Consider the following 26238-nt stretch of genomic DNA (forward strand, 5'->3'; position numbering starts at 1 on the left):
AAGAGACCTCGGTCTGGAGAGGTTGGCTGCCTCTCCCAGGGCCCAGAGCTGGGGTTTGCCGGGGCTCGCTGATGTTCAGCTCGGGCATGATTCTAGAAGGAGGGACGGGGTGCAAGGAGCAGGCTGCCGGAGCTTCTGAGTGCAGCCTGCAGTCCATGTTCAAAAGGAGCCTTCACGCCACTCCCTGCACACTGCAGCTTGGGGGTCTGTAAATAACGCCTCAATTTTAAAAATTGGGGGAAACACACCCAACAGAACAGCCGTTCGGCTCACACAGATAAAGGCTCTGGGGGCGGCTGGCAGGGAGGCCTGTAGGCGCCTGATTGGAGGGGTCCCAGCCAGACCAGGGACCAGGATCGCATTGTGTGGGCTTGCGTGGCTCCTGCCTGTTCCGGGGAGTGGGACAAGTTTCACATTTAAGCTAGTGATGCCAAGCTTCTTTTAAAAAGATACATAAGTAAAATAAAATGGTTTTCTAAAGGAAAACCACAAATGAGAAGTAGAGTTCATGTAAGTGGCTTTATCTAGAGGAGGAAGAGACGGGGGCGGGGGCTGCACTAGAGATCTACGTTTTGACGGTAGTGTTTTATTTCCTTTTACAAATAGAAGATCTAGCCCCAGCCAGTTTTCCCAGTGGTTGTAGCATGGCCCTCAATTCCAGTCAAGGGCATGTGCCTCGGTTGCAGGCTTGATCCCCAGCCCCAGTCAGGGCATGTGCAGGAGGCAACCAACCGATGTGTCTCTCCCATCGATGTTTCTCCCTTTCTGTCTCTCCCCCTCCCTTCCACGCTCTAAAATCAATAGGAAAATTATCCTCAGGTTAGGATTAACAAAAGTAAATAAATAAAAATGCAAGATCCGAAGTAACTACGGCCTACTGTTGAGAGTGACGGGGCCGGGGATAGGAGGGGTGTTCACCGTGGTCTCCGCTCCTGTTGTGTGTTTGAAATACTTCTCAGTAAAGAAGGAAAGTAATGAAAGTGGGAGCTGAATAGTGATGCAGAACTCAAGGCTGGTGGATACATTATGGTGGTCTTAGCTGTTGTAAATTACACCAGACCCCTTTCTGAACAGGACTCAGACCTGGAACAAAAAAAATATGCCCAGGTGACCTGTGCGGTTTGGGCAGAGGGTGTAGTTGTAGTAATATTGGCCCAAGGCTGCATTTCATCTGTGGCTTTAACCCCTAACCCAGCCTTTGTTTTCCTGCCTGTGAAATGGACGAGCCACACTTAACACTGCACTTACTGTGATTCCACCATCGGTTTCCTCACAGCCTCTGACGTGGGTGCTGTGATGAGTCCCCGTAAGAAGGAAGCCGAGAGGGCAAGCAGCTGTCCAAGGTCACAGCTGGCGAGTCACAAAGTCAGACCTGAGCCGAGCAGTCGAGCTCAGAGCCTGGGCCCCGCACCGCTGCTGTCTGCTGCTCGGTTGTCATGCAGCCAACACGGGCAAGAGGAGGATGTTAAGAGAGATGATGGGGAAAGGAGAGGAAGCAAACGGCTGGCATGTCCAGATGTCACCCCCAGGCACTCAAAGGCCCACTGAGATCTCGGGCCATCTTCTCTCCACAGGACTCTGAGAACAGTGGGGACAGCGGATACCCCAGTGAGAAGCGGGGTGAGCTGGATGACCCAGAGCCCCGAGAACAGGTAGGGAACTCCTGGAAAATAAGACGAGTTTTCTGTTCCCTCATTGTCTGGGAGGGTAGAGTGGTAGGGGGAACACAAGTGGGTCATGAGAACATGATGAATAAATTACTAAATAAGCTCATATCAGGAAAAGATGGATGCAGGGCCCAAGATAAAGCAGGCTAATGGGGACCAATGAGTGTAGTATGGAGCCCAGGATGGGGTGAGGCACAGGATTGAAAGTGGCTAAGCAGAGAGGATGCTGGGTAAGAGGCTGGCCCAGCTCCCAGGTGCTGGGAGCCAGAGGACGGGCTTCCGAGGCAGCTCCCACGGCTTCGGTGAGGGTGGCCTCGGCAGTGGCACAGCGTGTCCCGCCAGCCGTGCCAATGCCAGAGTCCGGCCGCAGGGCGCCTCCGGGAGCCCCCTGGTCTAGCCTTGTCGCTGCAGGAAAGACATGCGGCGGGAGCCAGGACTGGGCCCCGTTTTCTGGGATCCCCCGTGAGGAAGGCTGTGGCTGCTCCGGCACAGGGTCCGCCTGCTGCCAGCACCTCTCGGCCTGCCAGGCGGGCTCCAGCTTCCCCGGGGGCGGGCTCCCTGAGAGGCGTTTCTCGGGAGGAGGCTCTTGGCCAGCCCGGCCTTGGGAGGAAGCTGCTCTCTGGAACTCTGTTCTCTGCGTCCATCAGGGCCACTCGAACGGTAGCCAGCGGGACCGGGACGAGTCGGACGAAGACAGCCTGGGCAGCTGCGGACGGGTAAGCTCCCCGAGGAACCCTTGCCGAGCTGCGTGCTTGCCTGTTCCCCCCCCTCACGCCACCGCAGCCTGCCCGGCGCCTCACAATCTCCTAAAGGAAAACGGTGCAAAGAAGCCCATCTCCTGGGCAAATACTTTCTGAGCCCCTGCCTGGGCGGGACGATGGGGACCTCTGGGGAGGGGAGGGGTGCCAGGATCACCCGCCCCAGGGCGAGCAAGCAGCCACAGCTCACTGCTAAAGCCCCGCCCACAGAGCGGCTCGTGACATTAATGAACTTCCTCCTGACGACACCCAGGGAGACAGGCTGATGTGCTCGCCCCCATTTCAGGATGAGGCAACAGGTCTTGTTAGCCTCCCAGCTTCCTGGCTACCTTAGGCGCTCCTGACCCTCTCGCGGGCGAGGGAGGGACCACCCTCGGGAGCCTGTGCTCTTCAGCTGCCTGTGGAGCACTGGAGCCCCGCCTCCCGCCTCCGCCTAAGAGCCTGAGGAGTCTCTCCCACCTGCAAGGTCCTTCCTGCCCCGGAGGCACACCTCCAGGCCGCTGCTCTGGGATTGGACACCAGTCACACCTCCCGCCCCTCCCGCCCAGACCGGACCAGACCGTAGCCTTCCCTGGTCGCCCAGGCCTTCCTCCCGCTCCCTCGAGCACAGAGGATTCACCAGGGGTTCTTTCCCGGTTGGGTCAGGGCTCAGCCAGGCACGGGCATGGTTTTCAACCGTGACACCACCGGCATTCTGAGCTGGACCGCCCTCTGCTGCGGGGCCGCCGTGCGTTGTCACGTGTTTGGCACCCACATCTGCCTGGCGCTGCTCTGGAGGAACCTGTAAACTGGGTTGTGTTTATTTTTTTATTTTAATTTTTTAAATATATTTTTATTGATTTCAGAGAGGAAGGGAGAGGGAGAGAGAGATAGAAGCATCAGTGACGAGAGAGAATCATGGATTGGCTGCCTCCTGCACACTCCCAACCGGGAATGAACCGTGACCTGGGCATGTGCCCTGACCAGGAATCGCACCGTGACCTCCTGGTTCATAGGTCGAAGCTCAATCGCTGAGCCATGCGGTGGGGCAAAACCGGGCTGTGTTTAGCTGGGAGACATTCCCGGGAGCACCTGGTTGATGTCCAGAGGAAAGCAGAGGGACCTGACTCTGGCGCGTGGAGAGCGGGCCAATGGGCCACTTGGGGCCTAGCCTCCCCGGCCTCACCCAGACTGACAAGTGAGCGAAGCACTCCTTTGAGCCGCTGCGGTCTGTGCTGCTGGCCTTTGTGTCCCGTAGCTGTCATAGGCCCTCGGTGCCCACGAGCTGACAGAATTTGAGTGACTAGAAATGGAGCCCTGTTTGTCCAAGAAAACTCGACACCATCAGGGTTTGCTCCCACCTGGCCAGCCAGGCTCATGTCGTGGGAGCTGCTGACAGCTGTTGACGCCTGTCTGTCCCCAGCCCCGGCCTCTCTGGCCTGGAAACGTGCCATGCCCGGCTCTCTCCCTTCAGGTCTGTGTGGAGAAGTGGAACCTCCTTAACCCCGCCCGCCTCCACCTGCACAGGCCTTCCACCGTGGCCCTGGAAGTGCGCAGGCTTAATGCTCTGGACCTTGGCAAGAGAATCGGGAAGTCCGTTCTGGGGAAGGTATCGGTGATGCCTTTTCAGAGCCCTCTGCACTAACCCGGCGCTCACCTCTGCTCATAACTGCTCCCGTAGGCTGGCTGGGGGCCCTGGGGTGTGGCCGTCGCCTCCCAGACTGCCCAGCCAGCACCCCATCTGTGTGGCAGGTCCATCTGGCCATGGTGCGATACCACGAGGGCGGGCGCTTCTGTGAGAAGGACGAGGACTGGGACCGTGAGTCGGCCATCTTCCACTTGGAGCACGCAGCCGACCTGGGCGAGCTGGAGGCCATCGTGGGCCTGGGACTCCTGTACTCGCAGCTGCCCCACCACATCCTGACCGACGTCGCTCTGAAGGTGAGGGGCTGGGACCAGCGGCGGCCTCCCCAGCCCACCTTCCCCAGCCTGGGGTCTGATCACCGGGTAGAGCCCCCACTTCTGAGTTAGAGTGGGTCTCCGGCCTGGGGACTGAGTGGAAGGGGACAGTCCCATTTCCAGGCAGGTGCAGCAGGGGTGATGGGAGAAGCAGGAGAGACGGGTGGGAACAAATGAGGGAGGGCCCTGCCTGGGGCTTCAGGGTCAGCTTGCTTCCCGAGCGCTGGCTCCAGTGGTGCCCTTAGAGGCTAGAACAGTCCAGCACATAGTAGGTGCTTAGGATTTGCTTGTGAAATGAATGAATAAAATGATATTTAAGTTAGACCTAAAGGCCAAATGGTGATTAAGAGCAGTTCAGGGAGAGGGGCCGCACACAGGCTGGCGGAGCTAAGGGCTGGAGGCGATTGGTGCGGCCGGAGCCTGCGGCACGTGGAGGTGGCGCAGGAGGGGAGGCTGCGTGGGGTCTGAAACTGCGGGATGTGGGGTGGGAAGCCCATGAGGTCCGCTCCCCTGCCTCCCTGGCCCATGGGCACAGCGAGGAAAGCACCGAGTGAGCAGGTTCCGTCAGTCTTTCCCCGGAGAAGTTGAGAAGCCCTGGTCGAGCACGTGGATGGAGAGGTGGCTGGTGAGGCTGGGCTCAGCCTGGCCGGGTACAGCCCTCCTCACTGGCCTGGATGTGGCCTGTGGGGAGGGGTCTCAGACCAGAAGAAGGCAGGAAGGCACTCCACAGTCCTTTATTTATTTAACTCTTTAAATAGGTAAGAGATTTATGTGATCAAAACCTTTATTTTCTTTAAAATTTTAGTTTGTTGTATAGAATTCCACAGTGTATTAGTTTCCTGTTGCTGCCATAACATATGACCACAAACTAGGTGGCTTAAAACAACAGAAAGTCATTCTCTCACAGTTCTGGAGACTGGGAGTCCAAAACTAAAGTGTCGGCAGAGCCCTAGCTGGTTTGGCTCAGTGGATAGAGCGTCGGCCTGCGGACTGAAGAGTCCCAGGTTTGATTCTGGTCAAGGGCACATGTCCGGGTTGAGGGCTCGGACCGTGCAGGAGGCAGCCGATCAGTGACTCTCTCTCATTATTGATGTTTCTTTTTTTTTTATTTTTTTATTTTTTATTCATTATTGATGTTTCTCTCTCTCTCTCTCTCTCTCTCTCTCTCTCTCTCTCTCTCTCCCTCCCTCCCTCCCTCCCTCCCTCTTCCTTCCTCTCTGAAATGAATAAAAACATTTTTTTAAAGCGTTGGCAGAGCTGTGCTTCCTCCTTCCTGTCTCTTCCAGCTTCTCATGGGTGCTGGCATCTGTAGCATCCTTGGCGTATAGATTCGTCACTCCCCTCTTTGTGTCTGTCTTCACATGGCCTTCTGTCCGTCTCTGTGTCTCTTCTCCTCTGATAAAGATACCAGCCATGCCCTGCGGACTGAAGGGTCCTGGGTTCCATTCCTGGTCAAGGGCACGTACCTCGGTTGCAGGTTCCCCACCCCAGTTGGGGCGCATGTGGGAGACGACCAATTGATGTGTCTCACGTCGATGTTTCTCTTTCTCTCTTTCTCCCCCTCTTTCCTCCCTTCCATTCTCTCTAGAAAACAATGGAAAAAATATCCTTGGATGAGGATTAAAAAAAAAGACGCCAGTCACACGGGATTTAGGGCCTGCACTACCCCAGGACGACCTCAACTTAACTAATCAACATCTTAGCACCTGCAAACGTCCTGTTTCCCAATCAGGCCCCATTTTGAAGTTCTGGGTGGACGTGAATGGGGAGGGACACTGCTTAACGCAGTGCACAGGGTTTCCTTCTACCAACACAGTGTATTTTCACCCTGTTTTTCTCCAACGTTAGCCTACCACGCACTCACCTGGCCTGAGGTTTTCTCACCGGCAGCATCCACATTTCCCCTCGTGGTGCAGAGAAAGCGCCCTCGTTCTTTTCCACAGTGCGTGACCTTCTGTTGCATGGGTGCCACGTGCTTACCAACCTGTGCCCTGTCGATGGGCACTGGGGTTGGTTCCATTCTTTGAATATCACAGAAATTGCTGCAGTGACGAGCCTTGTACACATGAAGTTGAACTTCACAAAACTACCGTTTTTGTAGGTCAGGAATGGTCAGATATTGACAGTGTCATGCGGTTCAGTCAGGCCGGTTATCGGGCCCATGGGCAGAGATCACCCACAGCCGGTTCTATGGCCCGTGTTAGACGGTGAGGGCAGGCGTGGTGCCGGGAGGGGATCTGACGGGCGGGTGACGTGCCTCCCGTCCCCATGCTCATTCAGCCAGTGCTGTGCGGGGAGTGTTCCCCGCTGGCTCTCGGGTGGGAGGAACGGTGTGCACCAGCTGTATGTAAGTTTATTATAAACGTTACTGACATAAAGAATGTGGAACACTTGGGGTGATGAACACAATGCAATATACAAATGATCTACTATAGAATTGTACACTGGAAACCTATATAATTTTGTTAACCAATGTCACCTCAATAAATTCAATAAATAAATAAAAGGATGTGGAGCACCCTAGCTGGTTTGGCTCAGTGGGTAGAGCATCGGCCTGTGGACTGAAGGGTTCTGGTTTCAATTCCGGCCAAGGGCACATGCCCCAGTTGCGGGCTCGATCGCCAGTAGGGCGCATGCAGGAGGCAGTCAATCAATGATTCTCTCTCATCATTGATGTTTCTATCTCTCTCTCTCCCCCTCTCCCTTCCTCTTTGAAGTCAATAATATATATATATATTTTTAAAAGACTATTGTAAATTCGATACAGTCAGGGCATTCTCACAGGATGCTTTCGCTACTAGTTGTGGAACTTTATATCTTCTACCCACTTACGGTTGCAACTGATGGGCTGTGACATTCTGACATAAATATTGGTCATTGTAAATATTGGTTGAAACTTTCATGTACGTTAGTGTGTAAGATGAAGGTGAAATAAGGAAGATCTCTGTCAGAACTGGAAGTTCGTTTATTTGCCGCTGATACGAGCAACTGCATTGCTGATAACACTGGAGAATGTTTTTTCAGTTTCCTGTGCTCACACAATATAATGACAGGCACCAACACTTTTAAGTTAATCTGCATCATGGATATTTTTTCATCTCTTTTTCAAAAAGACAATTACTCAAACCTTCACTTGTAGCGATTTCCGCTTGCTGTGGTGTAAATGTGGCAATTTCATGATAAGTATGACGTCACTGAACACGGCATTGGGAGGAAATGTGCAGAAGACACGGTTTTACGGTGCGTTCATCACAGTTTCAAAAACCAGTGGTTCTCAGCCAGCCGTTCTGCCCTCCCTCTTTCCGGGGGACACGGGCTATGTCTGGAGACATTTTGTTTGTCGCGACTCTGGGGATGCACCTGGCACTAGTGGGCGGAGACCAGGGATGCTGCCGAATGCCCTGCCGGCACAGGGCGCCCCGCAGCAGTGACAGAGTCCGACCATAGGTAAGAAGTAGCACGTAGTGAAATAACTAGGAAGTGATGCTTTTTGTTGTTGTTAATCCCCACCTGAAGATATGTTTTCCATTGCTTTTCAGAGAGAGTGGAAGGGAGGGAAGGAGGGGGAGAGAAAGAGAGAAACATCAGTGTGAGAGAGACACATTAACTGGTTGCCTCCTGCATGCGCCCTGACTAGGGGCGGGGAGCGAACCCTTGACCTGGAATTGAACCCGTGACCCTTGGGTGGACAGGCCAACACTCTAACCACTGAACACACTGGCCAGGTCTGAATAAACAAAATGTGATATATCGACACAATGGGATGTTATTTGGCCATAAGAAAAATGAAGCATTAATACCTGCTACAACATAGATGAACCTTGAATGCTGTATGCCAAGTGGAAGAAGCAGCCACATATTATAGGATTACATTTATATTAAATGTCCAGAATAGTGAAATCTCTAGAAACAGATGATAGGTGATCCTGGCCGGTGTGGCTCAGTGGTTGAGTGTCAACGTATGAACTAGGTGGTCACAGTTCGATTCCAAGTAAGGCACATATCTGGGTTGCAGGCTTGAATCCTGATTAGGGACGTGCAGGAGGCAGCCAATCAATGATTCTCTCTCATCGTTGATGTTTCTGTCTTTCTCTTCCTCTCCCTTCCTCTCTGAAATCAATAAAAGAGAAACAGTTGTTGCCCAGGGCTGGGTAGGATGGGGCAATTTGGAGGTGACAGTTCAGGGCATGGTGTTTCGGTTGTCTGAAATGGTTATGGTGATGTTGCACATTGTGTGAATATGCTGAGACTATTGATTTGTGTGCTTTCATTGGGTGGATTATGTGGTATGTGAGTTATATCTCAGTAAAGCTGCTGAAATGTTTAAAGAGTGGGGGCAGAGAGCCCTGCCCTGTGGAGGCAGGACGTGAGTGGCTCTTCGGCAGCCTCGGAGCAGATAGATGACAGGGGGCAGGAGAGAGCTGAGCTGCTGTTCTCCCGGTGGGCACCCAAGGAGCATGGCACCAGGTGCTCGCCCGTTCGTTCTTTCTCACGGTGCACGATTCTACAGCAGCCCCAGCCCAGCTCTCACGACAGTCAGTGGAGGAGGTTGGTCAGTGGCCCTGGCAGCCCCTCCAGTGCAGGCCTCATCTCTCTTCTCTCCCCTCTGGTTGGTATTGACAGGAGACGGAAGAAAATAAAACCAAAGGATTTGATTACTTACTGAAGGCGGCTGGCGCTGGTGACAGACAGTCCATGATCTTGGTGGCACGAGCTTTTGACACTGGCCAGAACCTCAGCCCAGACAGGTACTGTGGCCGCCACTCAGGGGGGCTGGTGGGACCCGGCTCCAGGTGGGAGCTTCCCCTCCAGGACCAGCACAGACCTGGGTTTCGGGCTCGGCTCCCCACTGCATTCCAGTCTGTGGCAAGTTACTTTACCTTCCTGGCCGCAGGCTCTTCAGTGTGTAAACGGAATGATTGTGGAACCTGCGTCCTAGGATTGTTGTGTGAGGGTTAGATGAGATGGATTCTCACTGTGCCTGGCATAGAAGCATGAGCTCATGCGGCAGCTTAGCCAGTAGAGGTAAATGTTCTGAGAAAGAGTCTGAAAGGATGTGCAGCATTGGGCCCGCGTGGTTGTCCCTGGATGGTAGGATCTGGGTGATTAGAATTTACTCTGCCTACTTTTATGTTTCCCTTCTGAGAGGGAGGGGGACGGAAGCAAGCCCAGGGTAGCTCAGGCCTGGAGTGGGTTTCCCAGGGTGGCTGAGCCTCCTGAAGGCAGGACTGCAGGTGCTAACTCTTCCTTAGCTGCCGCTCAGGGCTGGTTTGTGCAGGGGAAGGAGGGGCGGGTGGCCCGGCTCCATCTCATCTCCTTGGCTTGACCAGTGAGTCGTCCCAGAAGTCCAGGCTGAGCAGAGGACAGTGGGGGAATTGAACTCATAAAGCAAGTATGTCAAACTCAAAGGCTAACACGGGCCAAATAAACAAGGTTGAAGTTTCTGTGGGCCGCAAAAACACAAAAGCTTCAATTTTCATAGAAACGTAGGTTTATTTCAGTAGAGACATGCTGAATACAAAGGGCTGAAATAAATGAGTCATTGTTAACATAAAATAATACAACATTTTAATAAAAATGAATATTTTTTCTTGAACATTAATTTACCAGACACTGAATAACTGCACAAATTAATAAGCATCACGCAAATAAACCTATTATTTTTGTTCTCCGAAAGCAAAATATTTCCTGTTGCGCACACCAAACAAGTCAGTCCAAGACTAATGACGTGGCCATCGGCTGCTAAAATATTCGCTGCTGGTATTAGTGGAGAGAAATGGTGTGCCTGTGCGTAAGGCGCGTAAGGGAAATGAATGCAACACGATGATAGTCATCAGTCATTAGCGAACGTTGTAGTTCGTTATTAATCATTATGTATCACAGGATATTGTAAAAATTAAGTTACGAAATTTTTGTTAAAACGTTTTTTACTTACCTTATATTGGCTGGGCCGCAAAAATATTGGTTGTGGGCCGCATGCAGCCCACAGGCCACGGGTTTGACATGCTTGTCGTAAAGGGACCCGTTGCTGATGCCCTGTGGTTCTCCTGGGGTTCCAGCTAGGCTCCCCACTGCGTTAATGAAAGTGGGAAGAGGCAGTTCCAATCCCGCGGCTCCCGGGAGGGAGCAGGGTGAGCACAGTCATCCTCTATGCCTGCAGGGGGAGCAGCCTGGCAGTTCTCTTCTTCGGGTCAAGGTCTCCTGCCCCTCTCACTGGGTGAGAAGGAAAGTCAGGGCCGTGGCTCTATCATGTCAAGCTCTCAGGGCCTGAGCCATCTGGATACGCGGCCTCCTACATATCGTGCAGACATGTACCTGCTCTTTGCTCCCTGGTGTTCGGACCGCTCTTTCCCTGGTGGTTTTATTCCACTGAGAACGGGAACCGGTTTTCGCTGTCTGCAGCCCCGTGTTCCGCGCAGGGCCTGGCTCAGTGGTTGTTCGAATGAATGAGCCAACACATCTCTTTGGCACACACAGGCCGGGCATGTTTGGCCCCATTTTATGAATGAGTAAACTCGTTCTGAGAGGCGAAGGGATTGCCATGGTCACATGGGAGCGAGTGGCAGAGCTGAGCCCAGGTCGTCTGGCCCCTCCTACAGTGGCCTGTCACAGGACTACACTGTCACGGACGGGAGGTGAACAGAATGACACGCATGACTGTGCGGATTAGACGCCGTGTACCTGGTGCCCTTCGAGTGTGCCGGGGAAGCCCCGCCTGGCCCCGCCTGGCGGGTGCTGGGGCTGGGCACCGACAGAACCCTGTGTGTTCTTATGACTTTGCCTTTTTCTTTGACACGATAGTTTCTGTTGTTAATGCTAGTAACTCTTTGGCATGTGAGCTGGCTTAAAATTTTTTTCAGAGATAATTACTACCGGTGTGGGGGGACAGGGTCACTCGGTGACCACTGTTTGTGGGCTTGGGGATACATTGATTTTTTAATATTTATGTAGTTTAATCTTTCAAAGTTTTTTATATAGCTTTTACTATAGTCATTTTTTTATTCTTCTTCCTCATTCCAAGCTGCTCCAGCCTCTTCCATTCAGGGAGCGTTAATTAAGGGCCACTCGGGTAAGGCAGGCCCCATGGAGGCCCAAATTTCCACCTTCTCAGAAGTTACCCCAAATAGGGGAAGGAAACGTCATTGGAAACTCCAACGCAGGGTGGGCACCTACCCCTGGGCGTGGCGTCGTGGGGTGGGGTGGGGCGGGAAATATTAGGCCCTTCCGCTCTTCCTCATTCAAGTTTCAGGGCAGATCTGCTTTGTCTGTCAAGACCAGGGAGGGTCAAGACCAGGGGGGTTAAAGGGGTGCAATATGGTTTAGTGGCTTCCAGACAAATGTCAAAACCTCAATTTGGTGGGTGTGTCACCAATAATTGTCAGAAGATTTCCCTTTTCTGTAAAATAAAGTGGAGTCAGGCTAGCTCCTGAAGGCCGTCCTGGCCAGCGTGTTTACCCGCCGGCGGGCCCTGCCTTCCTGGGCCTTTGGCGTCTTTGGGGAAACCGTCCTCAGCGTTGAGTAAACAGACTGAGGCCATTGTAGGAAACGGTGTCTGGAGACGGCGTCTCTGAAGAAGAGGCAGAGAGCTGAGGAGCCAGTGTGGGCATCCCAGCTGACAGAGCAGCAGGGGCCACAGCAAGGAGCAGATGGAACAGAAAGCCTGGCATGGGGAGGTTAGCAGGAGCTAAAACCAGGGCTGAGCCAGGCCAGGGAGCACCCAGAGGGGAGGGCAGCAAGTCATGGTAGCTGCTTTCCGGGAACGCTCATGAGACCCAGGGGCCTTCTTACAGTGTCTCTGCTCTTTGCCGGCATGCTATAATGCTCATGTGCCCGGATACAGTTAGTGCGCCCAAAGAGAAAGCTGCTACCCTGCCTGCTCGGTCTGTGTGTTTAGATTTGCTTAGAACCTGCGTGGTTTGGCCATTCACGTGCTGCAGCAGGAGAAAGAGCTGAGGCCAGAGGGGCCGAGCAGAGAGGGAGCCGGCTCCTCCCCGGAAGCCTGCCCGGTGCCGGCTGCACAGGCCCAGCGTGAGATGGGCCACAAGGTGACCATTCTCTCACGTGACCTTGAGGCCTTGGCAAAGGGGACCCACTCGCCTCCTCTCTTACCCAGTCATAGGACAGACTGACTGGTACCAGCCACTGCTAATGCTGGCCCACAGGGTGCTATCGTGTTCAGACTGGAAAACGCCCCGCACCACTGCTGGAGAGCTGTGGAATGCACCTGCCCTGTTAGGGACATGAGAGACGGCGCTCTCATAGATGTGTAACCTGAGGTGTGGACGATGCCCCTTCGATGCGGTGGCGTCTGGGGCTGAGAGTCAGGATTCATAGGTGGTGGCCCCCTGGGATCCCTGACTTGCTCCTCCCGCCGCTGGGCCTTCTCCTTCCTGCCCGGTTGCCATGGTAACCTCCCTCTTTTCCTCTTTATCTCCTGCCAAGGTCCCGAGACTGGCCAGAGGCTCTGCACTGGTACAGCACTGCCCTGGAGAAAACGGACTGTGACGAGGGCGGCGAGTATGACGGGATGCAAGACGAGCCCCGGTACACGCTGCTGGCCAGGGAGGCCGAGATGCTGTCTGTGGGCGGCTTCCGGCTGCAGAAGGACCCGCAGAGGTCAGGTAGGTCGGGGAGACCTGCCCCTGAGGCGGGCGGGCGGGCAGGAGGGACATGATTCCTGTCCCACGGGCAGGACACGGGCTGCGTGCGGCTCCTCTTTCCGATGCACAGGCCCTCCCTTCTGCCAGGCTGGACCCCACAGGCGCTGGCTTAGGGGGCTTCATGGAGCTGGTGTGCAGATGAGCATTTTTATTTTAATGGCTATATATCAGGGGCTCGGGTTTTAGGGTGTTGGGGGTTTTTTTACTATTAAAAATCAATTGAACTGACATTTTCATCACCTAAAATTCACCATTTTAAAGTGTACAAGTTCAGTGGTGTTTAGTACCTTCACGATGTTGAGCAACCATCCCCACTATCTCAGTCCAGATACTTCCACACGCCGCCGCAGAGAGAGCCAGTCCCCGGTAGCAGTGGCCTCCTGCCCCCCTTCATTCCTGCAAACCACTAGCCTACTTTTTGTGTGGATTTACCTACTCTGGACAGTTCATAAAGAGAGAATCATACAATATGTGGCTCTTGTGTCTGGCTTCTTTCACGGAGCATAATACTTTCAAGGTTCATCCGTGTTGTAGCATGTATTAGTACTTCATTCCTTCTTATTGCCTCATAATATTCCATTGTACAGAGGTACTATATTCTGTGTATCCGTTCAGCAGTTGATGCACACATTAGATATTTTTTCTGTTACATAATAAACATACTGAACTCCTTATTTCTCTTATTTCACAGGTATGGGGGTTGAGGCCAAGTTTAAAAAAAAAAAATGTTAAGGGTGTATAAAAAATTAAGCAATTCTGTAATTCCTTATTTGGAATTTCTAAATCTCAGAAGCTCTGAAAAACCAGTTTTTGTTCATGTGGCACAAATTCACTTGGTGGCCAAACCTGTCCAGAACTGACATGGGGCCGTTTGTAATCTTTATTTCTTCCCCTTGCATACCTTCTCCAAATGGCCCTGCAAAGGCCTCAGCCTGCTTCTCGTTGGCTCAGATGGAAGCACCCCAGCCCTCATGCCAGTCATTGAGATGGCTTCCTCTGATTGGCTGTGCCTCAGTCTGGGCCAATCTCTGCGGCCTGCCTGGTGGGGGATGAGGAGGGTACTTTGTTTGGCCAGACTCCGATCGCATGGCCGCCCAGAGCCCCACCCGGGTCCTGTGGAGGGAGAGGGAATTAGTAATATTTGGGGTGCTGTTCCCAGGGAGGGGAGAGGATACTGGGCTGGCAAAAACACCAGGTGGCTCAGCTGTGTGTGGCCCACTTTGCTGTCTTTCAGGCGACTTGTACACGCAGGCGGCCGAGGCAGCGATGGAAGCCCTGAAGGGCCGGCTGGCCAACCAGTACTACCAGAAGGCGGAGGAGGCCTGGGCCCAGATGGAGGAGTAACGAGCCAGGAAGATCACCTGGGCCAGTCCCCACACAAGGGCTAGAGGGGAAAAGACCCACCGACTCATCTAGGGGCTATTTGGGGGGATTTTTAGTGTGTTTACATCAACTTTTGTACATCATTCTGTGACTCATAAAAACGTCCTTTGCTATCAGCAAAGACACATAGCTGTCCCCCAGGGTGGTGTTTTGGGGCGTGGGGATTGAAAAAGCAGCCTAATGAGCCGGCATGTGGATTTGAGGTTCTTTTGTCACAAGATGCAAGAAAGTGCTTTTGGAAAACCTTAGGACTTTGCTCCCCAGCATTTTCAGGCTGGACTGCAGTCTCAGCCCACAGGGCCTGTGTCCTGAGTCGGATGAGGATGTGTTGCTGCCCGTGGACGCTCCGTGAGCTCTCCGCGGGGCGTACGGTCCCAACGTAGTGCACAGCCTCTCCTCAGCACTTGGAAGCACGCACGGCGTTGCTCCGTGCAAGTGAGATGGCACAGCGCCCGGGCCCTCTTCTGCCGTGGGAGGGGGAGGGCCCGCACATGGACTGTTTTCTTACCTTTTAGTTTAATTTCCTTCCTGAAATGCAACTGATTTTCTGGAATACAGCCGAATTCCATTTTGAAGCATGGTTTCTACAGGGGGCTCTCCAAACAGGTTTGGTTTGTACACACGCTTTCCTGCCTCTGAGTGCTCCGTCAGCGCGTGTGGGAGTGGGTGCGCCTAAGGCTCCCACAGGGAAGGACCGTGGCCGGCGTGGCCAAGCCCTCCCTCCAAGCAGCATGTACTCTGCATCTTGGGCAGCATCCACAGTGGCTCCAGCCGCCCTGGCACAGGACCCCCTCGTGTTCTCTCGGCAGCTGATGTCCAGCCCTGTCCTTGGCATCTTCTGCTTGAAGCCTGCTTTCCAGTCACTCACAGCAGGTGCTTGCAGCAGCAGCACTTCAGGTTTATCTGCCACGTTGGAGAACGAGGCGGCAAGAACTAACTATAAACACTCCTTGACCAGTTTCCACACGGCCAGGCACTGGCTAATTGTACATAAGGAGCTTTTTCTTCAGAAAGATTTCAGCCTGACCCGTAGTTCACTCCCCCAGCCTGAGAGTGGGAAGCTGCTGGACGAGCAGCGTTGACATGGGAAAGCCTGCAGAGGATGGTTAAGGCTGTGCCACTTGGCATGAGCACTTGCCATTGTTTTTGAGGGTTATTGGGAAGCAGAAAAAAAAGAAAGATTTCAGCCCTAGCTGGTTTGGCTCAGTGGATAGAGCATCAGCCCTCAGATTGGCCTTGCTGTGGAGCTGTGAACCTGTGCAGCTGGTTTCAAAAGCCAGAGTGTGCCCGGAAGGAAAAGCCCAGCAGAGCCAAGACCACTGGGGCAGTCCTTTGGCGGACCTCTAAGTGGCTGTCCCTCTTTGCATGTGGGCTTGTCACGGCCAGTTCCCTTTAGAAGCTGGGGCTGATTGCTCTTTTTCCACTTGCAGCAGATCGAGTAGTAGTTTTTTGTTTTAAACCAGTTGCATGCAGTTAAATTGCATATATTAAATGTAAGTCCCAAGCAGTTTTACTGTGACTTATCTCTTCAGGGTGATCAAGCCTCATATATCCATGTCCTTTGTTGTCCTTAATTCAGCCAGTCCCCCCCCACCCTCTCTTCATTTGCAAATCATTTGTTCCCTGATCACCTCTCTCAGTTCTTAGTTATGCATTAGTGCTTTCCTTTAACACTGGGATCCACAAACTTTTTTGTAAAGGGTCAGATAGTAAATATTTTAGGCCATATGCTCTGCAGGGGCTCAGCCCTGCTATGGTAGAGCAGAAGCAGCCATAGACAATTCTTAAATGAATGGGCATGGCTGGTGTTCCAATAAAACTTTATTTTGAAAGCAGGTGGCTCACCTGGGCTGTAGTTTTCCAAACCTCTGCTCTAACCCTTGATTGAGACCTACTGTGTTAGGCTCTGGGCATGAGCTCTCACAGTTTTCTGACCTTGGCACAGAGTAGGCACTCAGTAATTGTGAACAAATGGAGAACCGGTCACTGCACTCACTCTTCGCAGTTAATGATGCAGTGTTTGGATCGGCTTGAACCACCACCCCTGCATCTGCACCCACCCGCCCACATGGCCTTAATGTCGAAGGTGGTGCCCTCTCCTCCCGGAGGTCGCGATGGCCTGGATGTAGAGTTAAGCAAATGCTTCTCTAAGGACCATTGAGAGTGAAATGATCAGTAGGATGTTGAGATCCTCCTGAGTCAGAAGAAGACTTTACTTCATCTTCAAAACCTAGTTTTGTGCTCTTCACCATCTTTCCTGCGCTCCGGCGGCCGCAGCCATGAAGGTCGAGCTCTGCGGTTTCAGTTACAAGATCTACCCTGGACACTCGCGGTGCTACGCCAGTACCGACGGGAAGGTTTTCCCGTTTCTTAATGCAAAATGCTAGTCGGCATTCCTTTCCAAGAGGAATCCTGGGCAGATAAACTGGACTGTCCTCTACGGAAGAAAGCACAAAAACGGACAGTCGGAAGAAATTCAAAAGAAAAGACCCGCCGTGCAGTCAGATTCCAGAGGGCCGTCACTGGTGCATCTCTTGCTGATATAATGGCCAAGAGGAACCAGAAACCTGAAGTTAGGAAAGCTCAACGGGAACAAACTATCAGGGCTGCCAAGGAAGCAAAAAAGGCTAAGCAAGCGCCTAAAAAGACAGCACTGGCTGCTGCTAGGGCTCCCACAAAGGCTGTGCCTGAGCAAAGGGTTGAAGCCTGTGAAGGTTTCTGCTCCCCATGTTGGTGGGAAGTGCTCAGTTGGCAGATGAGATTCTTAAATAAAGACCTGACTATAACTAAGAACACACACACACACAACAACAAACCTGGTTCTGTGCCTTCTAAAGCTGGCTAGGGCATCTCCTTTTCCCACAAATGCTGAGCATGCAAGCAACAGTCCCCTGTCTCCCCCCCACCACCACTACAAATACCCAGGACAGTCCAGCCCCACTGGAAAATATCAGACTATCTTCAATGAAGAAACAGATGAAGGTCTGGGAGATTAGATAAGCAGAGTTGGGGATGTCATCTGGGGCCTCCAATCACAGATGGAGAAACTGAAGTTCTGAAAGGTAGAATCTTCACAGTGACACTGCTGGTTAGCCGCTAAGCTGGAGTAGGGTTTTGAGAGCTGCTGTTATTCAGAGGACTCGGAAAAGAAAATTTAAACTTAAACTGGTCTGTGATATCCTTTTCAGTTTTACTACAGGTGGGAAAAAGTGGGGAGGGGCTTGACCCTGGTCGGGAAGTTCTCTTGGTTAGAGCATCTCCCGATACACCAAGGTTGCAGGTTCAATTCCCAGTCAGGGCACATACAAGAATTAACCAATGAATGTATAAATAAGTGAGATAACAAATTGATGTTTCTCTCCCTCCCTTTCTTTCTCCCTTCCTATCTCTGTAAAATCAATCAATAAAAAAAAAAAATGTAAAGGCTTTATTAATGTAAGAAGGGGAAAAAACAAACACCATTGCGTCTGAATATTCCTCTTCCCTCTCCCTCATTCGAGGCATTGTGGGAATTTATTGAACGCCACCTTGATGACCCAGCCAGGTAAACTACCTTTTTGCTGTTTCAGTGACTTCATTTCTTCCCACCCCCACCCCTGCACATGTGTTTGCAGTACTGGACATGTTTTACCAATCAGCAAATGTTTACACAAGTGTATGCAACTTGGGGGTGGGGCAGAATATGCATATTCTCTGCGTGGATTTGTGCGTGTTATTTGTGTTTCTAGTCTCTGGGGTAACCATGTAACCTAGACAAGGTGGACACTGGTAGAAACCAGAGAAGTGGCTTGCAGTATATATTTGTTTTCGCATATGTATTAAGTTCCATTTTGTATTACAAATAAAGTGGTTTCTTCCCATCTGGTCTCAAATTCAGATGTCTCCTGTTAGCAGACGTGTTAAAATTAACAGTCCTACCACTGTGCAAAAGTAAACAAACACTTTTACTGTAATACTAGAGACCCAGTGCATGAAAATATATTTTATTGATTTTTTACAGAGAGGAAGGGAGAGAGATAGAGAGCTAGAAACATCGATGAGAGAGAAACATCGATCAGCTGCCTCCTGCACATCTCCTACTGGGGATGTGCCCGCGACCCAGGTACATGCCCCTGACCGGAATCGAACCTGGGACCCTTCAGTCTGCAGGCCGACGCTCTATCCACTGAGCCAAACCGGTTTCGGCAATACTAATTTTTAAAATAGGAAAAATATTAATAGACACTTCACTAAAGAATATATACAAATGGCAAATAAGCACATAAAAAGATGGGCATTAGAAAAGTACAAATTATAACCACAGTGAGATACAACCATATACTCACTAAAATGGCCAAAACAAAGAACCCTGCTAACACTAAATGCTGGCAAGAATGTGGAACCAGATCTCTCAAACATTGCTGATGGGAATGGTACAGTTACTTTGGAAAAAAACAAACACGTTTTAAAGTTAGCCTTTTACACTTACAATATGATCCAGCAATTTTACTCTGAAGTATCAAAGAGAAATGGAAACATATACCTACAACTTGTACACAAATTGATAGCCAAAAAGCTGGAAATAATCCAAATGCTCATTAATAATAAATGAATAAACAAAATCGGTTAATCCACACAATAAAACAGTGTTCAGCAGTAAAAGGAAATGAGCCAATATGGATGAATCCCAAAAATATCATGCTAAACGAGAGAAGCCAAACAGAAAACATTGCCTGTTATATGATCCCATTACATGAAATTTCTAGACAAGACACTAGAAACAGAAAGAAGGTCCGTGGTTGCCTAGGCCTGGAGAGGGAGGGGGACTTGCTGTAATTGAGCATATAAATGGCAGCATTCTAAAACCATCTTTCAGGGATGGATGCGCCACTGCATAAATTTACTAAATCTCATCAAACGGTGCATTTAAAAGGGGTGAATTCTGCGTTAGGTAAATGATAACCTGATGAAGCTGTTTGAAAATCCAGCTGGGGCGTCCTCTTCCCTGACATCCCTCCCCTTGCAGAGGTGGCCCCTGCCTCGCTGGTGCCCAGGGACTTCCCTGTACCAGCTTGTCTGTTGGTTATTTGTTCTCTAGTCCATCTATGAGGCTTGGGAAGGCAGAGGTGGCTTCTGAGCCTCTTTGTGTCCCCGGTGCCTGGTTTGGAGGCTGGATCAGTTCAGCATGACCTTGGTGTTGCTGAACAAACACTCTTGACTTCACTTTCTTAATTATAAAAGTAACACATAGCAGTTACAGTCAGTTTTCCATTTCTCTTTTTTCTATTAATTTTTAATCTATACGTGTTAGAGAGAAAAATAAAAGATAATAATTCTTTGCAAGTATTTTTCCCGGTTGTCTTTTGCCTTATATATGGATATAGCGCCATGTAGATCCACATACATATTCAGAGAGAGATAAGATATGGATATATGCAAATCCATATCTATATACTAGTATCCATGTAAAAGCTTTAAATTTACACACGGCCTAACCTGTTCATCTTTTCTTTGAGCCTGTTTACTCTTGAGGTTATGTTTTTAAAGTCTTCCCTTTTGCCACCATCATATAAATATCTACCTGTCATTTTTTCTTTGCACATTTATGTATTTACTTATTACATTTAAATCTTTAAGCTGTTGGGAATATATTACTATGTTCATGTAGCCTGCCCGAGTGGGGAGAGCATCCACTGTTAGCAGATGCGGGGAGCGTGCCGCCCGGGTCAGCACAGCAGGGCACCGCCTAACTTCAGGGCACGCAGTGCCTGGTGCATCAGCAGCGTTCAGTGCATATTTGTTGAATACATAAATCCGTGAATGAAGCCTTTAACACTGCTACTCTTTGATCTAGCAATTCTATTTCTAAGAACTTGTCATGAATAACTGGGGGAAAGCACCTTTTTCGTGTATGATAAACTCTTGATGGTCACCATGTGTAAAGCTGCAAATCCTTTCCTGGCTTGGAAACAAGAATGTATCCTAAGCCTGACAGCGTGGACCATGAAGAAATCTCAGAAATGATGAAACAATATTGACCATAAATATTAAATAGGGGACGCCCAGGATGCCATTTTGGGTGCCATTTAATGTCATGTTTGTTTCTTGTTGGCTAATGATTCACTGGAAATGATACTCATTCAATTCAGCCTTTGGCTGTCTGCGCTCTGTCCCACCTGAGGTCACGGGAGCGCAGGGGCTCAGCAGGGAAAGTCAGCCTGGCAGTAAAGGGGGGGCGGTCTGGTGAGGGGAACTATGGACTTCACTTACCCAGGCACAGCGAACCTTTCATGGCTTCAGTGCCTTTCTTCCTGTTTACAGTGTCACTTTACTTCCCACAAGTCTCAGCGGCCTGCTAGCTCTAAGGAAGTGGTAGGCTGCTCAGAGGCTTCAGAGTCTGAGAAAATGTGAGAATGTTTTTCAGGCCATGAATACTGAGGGGTCTCCTCCAAAATGGGCTCTAGAATGTCTTCATGCAGCGCAAAACTCAGTCTTGTCAGTCACTGGCTTGGGCCAGCAACCAGGGGAGCGATGTGATGATGGGGCCTGGAAGGGACTGTGGTCGGGTGACTTGGGCCACCTGGGCAGTGAAAGGTGGGGATAGGGAGAGACTGGAGGTTGGAGACTCGCATGTGTTTTGTTTAATAATGACTTGAATTAAAGCTCAGGGTCAACTCTTCTAACAAATTATTCATTCATTTACAGAGTGCCTAGAGCATTATAAGATGGTTACCATTTACCGAGGGCCTACAACAGTGATGGCGAACCTATGACACGCGTGTCAGAGGTGACACGCGAACTCATTTTTTTTGTTGATTTTTCTTTGTTAAATGGCATTTAAATATATAACATAAATATCAAAAATATAAGTCTTTGTTTTACTATGGTTGCAAACATCAAAAAATTTCTCTATGTGACACGGCACCAGAGTTAAGTTAGGGTTTTTCCAAATGCTGACACGCCGAGCTCAAAAGGTTCGCCATCACTGGCCTGCAATCTGTCAGGTGCTTTGTCCTCATTATTTCATTTAATCCTCAGAACCACCTTTCGAGATGGACACGATTACATTCCATTTTGTGGATGAGGAAACTAAGCTCAAAGAGGTGAAGTTGCTGCCTACGTCCTCAGAGAGACCATGAGCCAGACACAGTGTCAGCACCTCACCGTCTAGTGAGGGGCAGCGGAGAAAAATAGAGCTGAGTCATGTGGGATAAGAGAGAGAAACACGAGGCTGGAAAGGCCCCCAGGCAGGGCCTGTAATCACTCTTAGGGGGTGATGGAGGGAGTCTTATTATTCTAGGTGACAAGAAAAAGCATCACAAGTTGGAAACAGGCCTACCTTCCTATTACTTATCTTTTCCGTTTTTGGAACCAAACTAGACTATGCAAAACCGGAGAAGAAATGACTGGAAGCAGAAGTAAAACCATGCAGAGTATCGCTGCGTAAGATTCAAAATCCGTCTTCACGCTTGTAATCATTTAACACCGAAGCTCCTGCATGTGATTTCCCAACAATGGGATTAGCCCCATTTTCTGCCTCGGGAAACTCTGGGGCCATTAGGGGACTCCCAGGGCTCCCGGGGGGAGAGATGGCAGGCAATGCAGCAGCAGATGGCCCCACACAGGCCCACCCCTTAATCAGGTTGCTGTGAGGGGCAGCATAAAAAGATAAATGAATTGGTGTTGGGGGCAGGGGGCGCCAGGGCACCAAGGGTGCTGGTTGTAGGAGAGCCAGTATCAAAGGGGGTCAGGGATTGACACCCCCAAACAGCCACCACTCTGCACATGTAGTTAGGCTCATATGTATGTGCCGTGTGTGTGTGTGTGTGTGTGTGTGTGTGTGTGCGCGCGCGCGCGCGCGCGCTCCAGCCGAGCAGTAAGAGGAGGGAGGGCAGTAATGTAAATAAGGGGTCCTTCGCAGTTAGAAATTGATTTGCTTTGAGGTTAATCACAATAATGGTGATGATAATGAAAGCAGCTTCCATCACAGAGAACCTTCTCTGTGCCAGGAACTGCATGAGGTACATTTTATGCACAATCTCATTTAATCCCCACAGAAACGTTGAGGCAGGCACTATTATTACCATTCTCATTTTACAGGTGGGAAACTGAGGGTGGTTAAGTGTGACCTTGGACAGCAATAAGGAGAGATGCTTAGATGAATCGAGAATAATACAGTAATAGTCAGGTCCCAGGACTGAATAGAAAATTCAGCTGAGGCACTGAGATACCATATTCCAGAGTAAGGCATGCTGTCACAATGCAGGATTTTCAAGGAAAGGCTGGGAGTGAAGGAGGGAGAGGATATAGGTGAGAACTCTCTGTGCTGTGCTTTGCCTTCAACTGAAACAAAGAGAGAGGCTCAAGGGCACCTGGATCTAGGGGTGGTAGATACTGGGGGATTTGGTGGACCAACAGTGACTCTCCTAAGACATCGAAAGGGTCAGAGACAGCTGGCTAGTCTGTCCAGGAGCAGAGAGGAGGAGAAATGGCTGTGTTGGGGTGACTTGTGCTGCTGGTTACGTCAAAGAATGCATGGTGCAGTTTCCATGGCCAAATGGGCAAGAGGGCCACTTCCAGGAGCAAAGAGATCTCAGCAGGAGGAAGCTGGAGGGACTATAGGATGTACAGGGTGGAGGAAGGAGTATGGGTCCAGCAAGAGGAATTCACCTTTACAAGGTACCTGCAGGGAGAGATCGTAGTGATGAGTATGGGCCTCCAGAGAACCCAGTAAAGCACCCACAAGACAGAGTCCAGAGAGCACCTGGACACTCCTGAAGCAGACCAGAGCTACAGAAGGGAGAAGGTATGGACTTCAAGTAGACTGACATCTTGACTATAACATGGGACTAGATATTTTAATGATTAGAGAACTTTTACTATGAAATTTGCTGAACAAGTTATAGAACTTGCCCCAAATTTCATGTAAGGGCGGGGGAAGAACTTGCCCCACTGAATAAATTTAAAAGGATTGTGGAAAGCAAAGATAAAGTCACCTTACAATTATGTCCTGAGTTGCATTTGTTCAATGTAAACATTACATTTACAACTAGTGAAAACATACCATATACCAGAAGCTCAAATAATTGATTTACATACTTTATCTATTTCAAATCCACCCTTTGAAATAGAAGTTATTATACCTATTTTACAGATTAAAACATGGAGATTCAGAGAGGTCAAGTGACCTGTCTAAAGTCATAGAGCTGGTAAGTGGTGGTGCCGGGACCCAAACTCACAAAGACTCCAAGCCTAACTCTTTATATTGTCTTTGCTTGGGACTCTAGCAGCACAACCTGTGCCTAAAAAAGGGGGTTCCCAACTTGGCCAGTGTTGCTCAGTGGTTGAGCATCTACCTATGAACCAGGAGGTCACGATTTGATTACCAGTCACGATATATGCCCGGGTGTGGGCTCAATCCTCAGTAGGAGGCAGCCAATCAGTGATTCTCATCATTGATGGTTCTCTCTCTCTCTCTCTCTCTCTCTCTCTCTCTCTCTCTCTTTCTCTCTCTCTCTCTCTCCTTCTCCCTTCCTTTCTGAACTATATATGGGAGCTTTTTTGGCATCTTGAAATCACAAGTACATTTCTTCTGAATTAATTTTCATGCATTCAATAAAGATTTCACTACAAAGACTAAAAGGCTTTGCTCTAAATACTAAGAGACACAAAATGTACTTTTAAAATTTGAGATCAAAGGGATTGGAAAGAAAACAGTTTATTTCACAGCTGCCATCATTTGACTATTTGTCAAAGGATTAATATAAACTGCTGTTGTCATAACCAAATAAAATGATCAAAGAGGCTAGATGTAGATCTGAATGAAAGTTTGTGAAAAAGGCTGGAGACACCCTGGGTGTGTGATGGTGGGTTACATGGAGGGAGCTCCTATAGGGAGCGAGAGAATAAGGGGAGGAATGCCGGCTGAGGCTGAGTGGGGTGAATGGGAGAAGAGAAAATAAGTCACTGAGCCCGATCAGCATGGCCTAGTGGCCGAGTGTTGACTTATGAACCAGGAGATCAGGGTTTGATTCCAGGTTGGGGCACATGCCTGGGTTGTGGGCTCGATCCCTAGTGGGGGGCGTGCAGGAGGCAGCTGATCAGTGATTCTCTCTCATCATTGATGTTCCTCTCTCTCCCTCTCCCTTCCTCTATAGAATCAATAAAAATATATTTTTAAAAAAGAAAATAAGTCAGTGAGTGTAAACCTTGTTGACACAGGAGCACAAGTTCCAATTCCTGTTCATAGGGTATACATTGATTTCAGTCTCTCCTATTGATACATTTTAAATATCCACAGCAATGAGATACCTAGAGCAAGGAAAAGACCAGGACCTGCCTTAGAGAAGAATGCCTGACAGACACATTGTTGGACTTCAAGTCTGTGTCTCTGTGAGTCCATGTGCAGGTGCTCTTGTAATTATAGTCACTACTACTGTCGTCACCACCATCATCATCATCACTGTCTGAGTGCATAACTGATCTTTCTGTCTCAGTCCTCTCCCTGAAATCCATCTGCCAGAGTTGGAGAATCAGCAGGTGACTTGGGCTTAAACACGTCCCACCTTCCAGGGTAAATCTCGTGCGTCTGTCTGGCTCTGGTACCACAGTAATACTGGCCTGACAGAATGAGCTGTGAAGTGTTTTCTTCTATTTTTGGGAAGAGTTTGTGGGGGGGAAAAAAGAGTATTAATTCTCCTTTGAATGTTTGGTAGAATGCTCCAGCTTATTTGTTTTTGTAAACCATTGTACCTACTGCATAGTTGACGTTGACAAAGGATATTGAGTTGAAATAAATCTATAGATTTGTATCTTATCTGATGTAATTTATTATGAATATTTTATTAAATATTTAAAAGAGTCTACTTGATATATGATAGAATATTACAAAAGTCTGGACTGGAGGCCAAATTTCAGACTATTTATAGTTGAATTTCATAGTTGTGACCTACTAATCAGTCCTAAAAATAAATTCCCTCAAATCCCTCTGGGTGCCCAGTGAAATTCACTCAACCAAGTTCTGCACTGAGTTCCAGCTTCCTACCTGTATCCCTCGTAAACTCAGTATTCATTAAAGGAGTTCATACCCACATTTTACATGCAAAATGCTTAACTTAGAAAGGCTTCAAAAAAGGCAGTGAGTGAGTTTAAGTGTTCCATTAATAACAAGGATCTACTGCCTTTTAAGAATAATTGTTCTCAAACTCTGAGTGTCAAACATTACTAGAGAGTTCCACTCTTTCCACCCCTGGGGTAAAGCCCTGGAATCTGTACTATAACATGTTCCTTGGGTGATTCTAAGGAACACACTTTGAGAAAGACCACTTTAAAGCTTTGGACGGAAGGCGATGAATAAATGAAACAGGTTCTGTAAAGGGCCTGGCACAGTACCTGGCTCCAGGCGGCATGCGTTGGGTGCCAGTGTGACTAGTTTAAGTACAATCTGAATCACTTTGAAGAAGGTTGCATCTGAGTAAAATTTAACCATTGGTGGGACTGTAGGCCATATCTGTTCCACAATCCCCACTCATTCTCAACAATAACAAAGCACGGCCTATCAGAAAGAGCTTGGGTTTGGAATCCCAAATATGCCATTTATCAGCTGTATAACTGCAAGAAAGCCACCTGACCTTTCTAAACCTTAGTTTCCTTATCTGTGACACAGGGGTAATATCACCTACCCTGTGTGGCAATGTGAGGATTTAATGAAACACAGTAGCGGTATGTTTCTAAATGGACCTTTGCCCTTTGCTGAGCCCCCTTCCCACGCTTCCTCCTTCAGATGGGATTATTTAGCGGAGGGTCAGATCGTAGCACAGAAGCGCTTTCACAACTATGAGGACAGATAGCTGT

The 26238-nt window shown here is 49.6% G+C and overlaps 1 protein-coding gene and 1 pseudogene across 10 annotated transcripts in view; both read left to right on the plus strand.

Moving 5' to 3' along the window:
- The window catches only part of LOC102422121 (eukaryotic elongation factor 2 kinase), a 42078-nt gene extending 24882 nt beyond the window's left edge, over window positions 1-17196 (plus strand). For 3 of the 10 annotated variants that reach the window (XM_023764837.1, XM_023764838.1, XM_023764842.1), the window contains 7 exons: window positions 1575-1652; window positions 2315-2383; window positions 3879-4013; window positions 4157-4345; window positions 8987-9111; window positions 12806-12984; window positions 14258-17196. In XM_023764837.1, the coding sequence (XP_023620605.1) occupies window positions 1575-1652; window positions 2315-2383; window positions 3879-4013; window positions 4157-4345; window positions 8987-9111; window positions 12806-12984; window positions 14258-14367 (885 nt within the window). In that variant the 3' untranslated portion in view covers window positions 14368-17196. The remainder of the gene's footprint in view (window positions 1-1574; window positions 1653-2314; window positions 2384-3878; window positions 4014-4156; window positions 4346-8986; window positions 9112-12805; window positions 12985-14257) is intronic. The other 7 variants (XM_014466691.2, XM_023764839.1, XM_023764840.1 and 4 more) reach the window with 5 other exon arrangements.
- LOC111828397 lies at window positions 16659-17196 on the plus strand (annotated as a pseudogene).
- Window positions 17197-26238: the final 9042 nt, after the last annotated feature.

This window comes from Myotis lucifugus, unplaced genomic scaffold (assembly GCF_000147115.1).
Source record: "Myotis lucifugus unplaced genomic scaffold, Myoluc2.0 scaffold_352, whole genome shotgun sequence".
NCBI lineage: Eukaryota > Metazoa > Chordata > Mammalia > Chiroptera > Vespertilionidae > Myotis > Myotis lucifugus.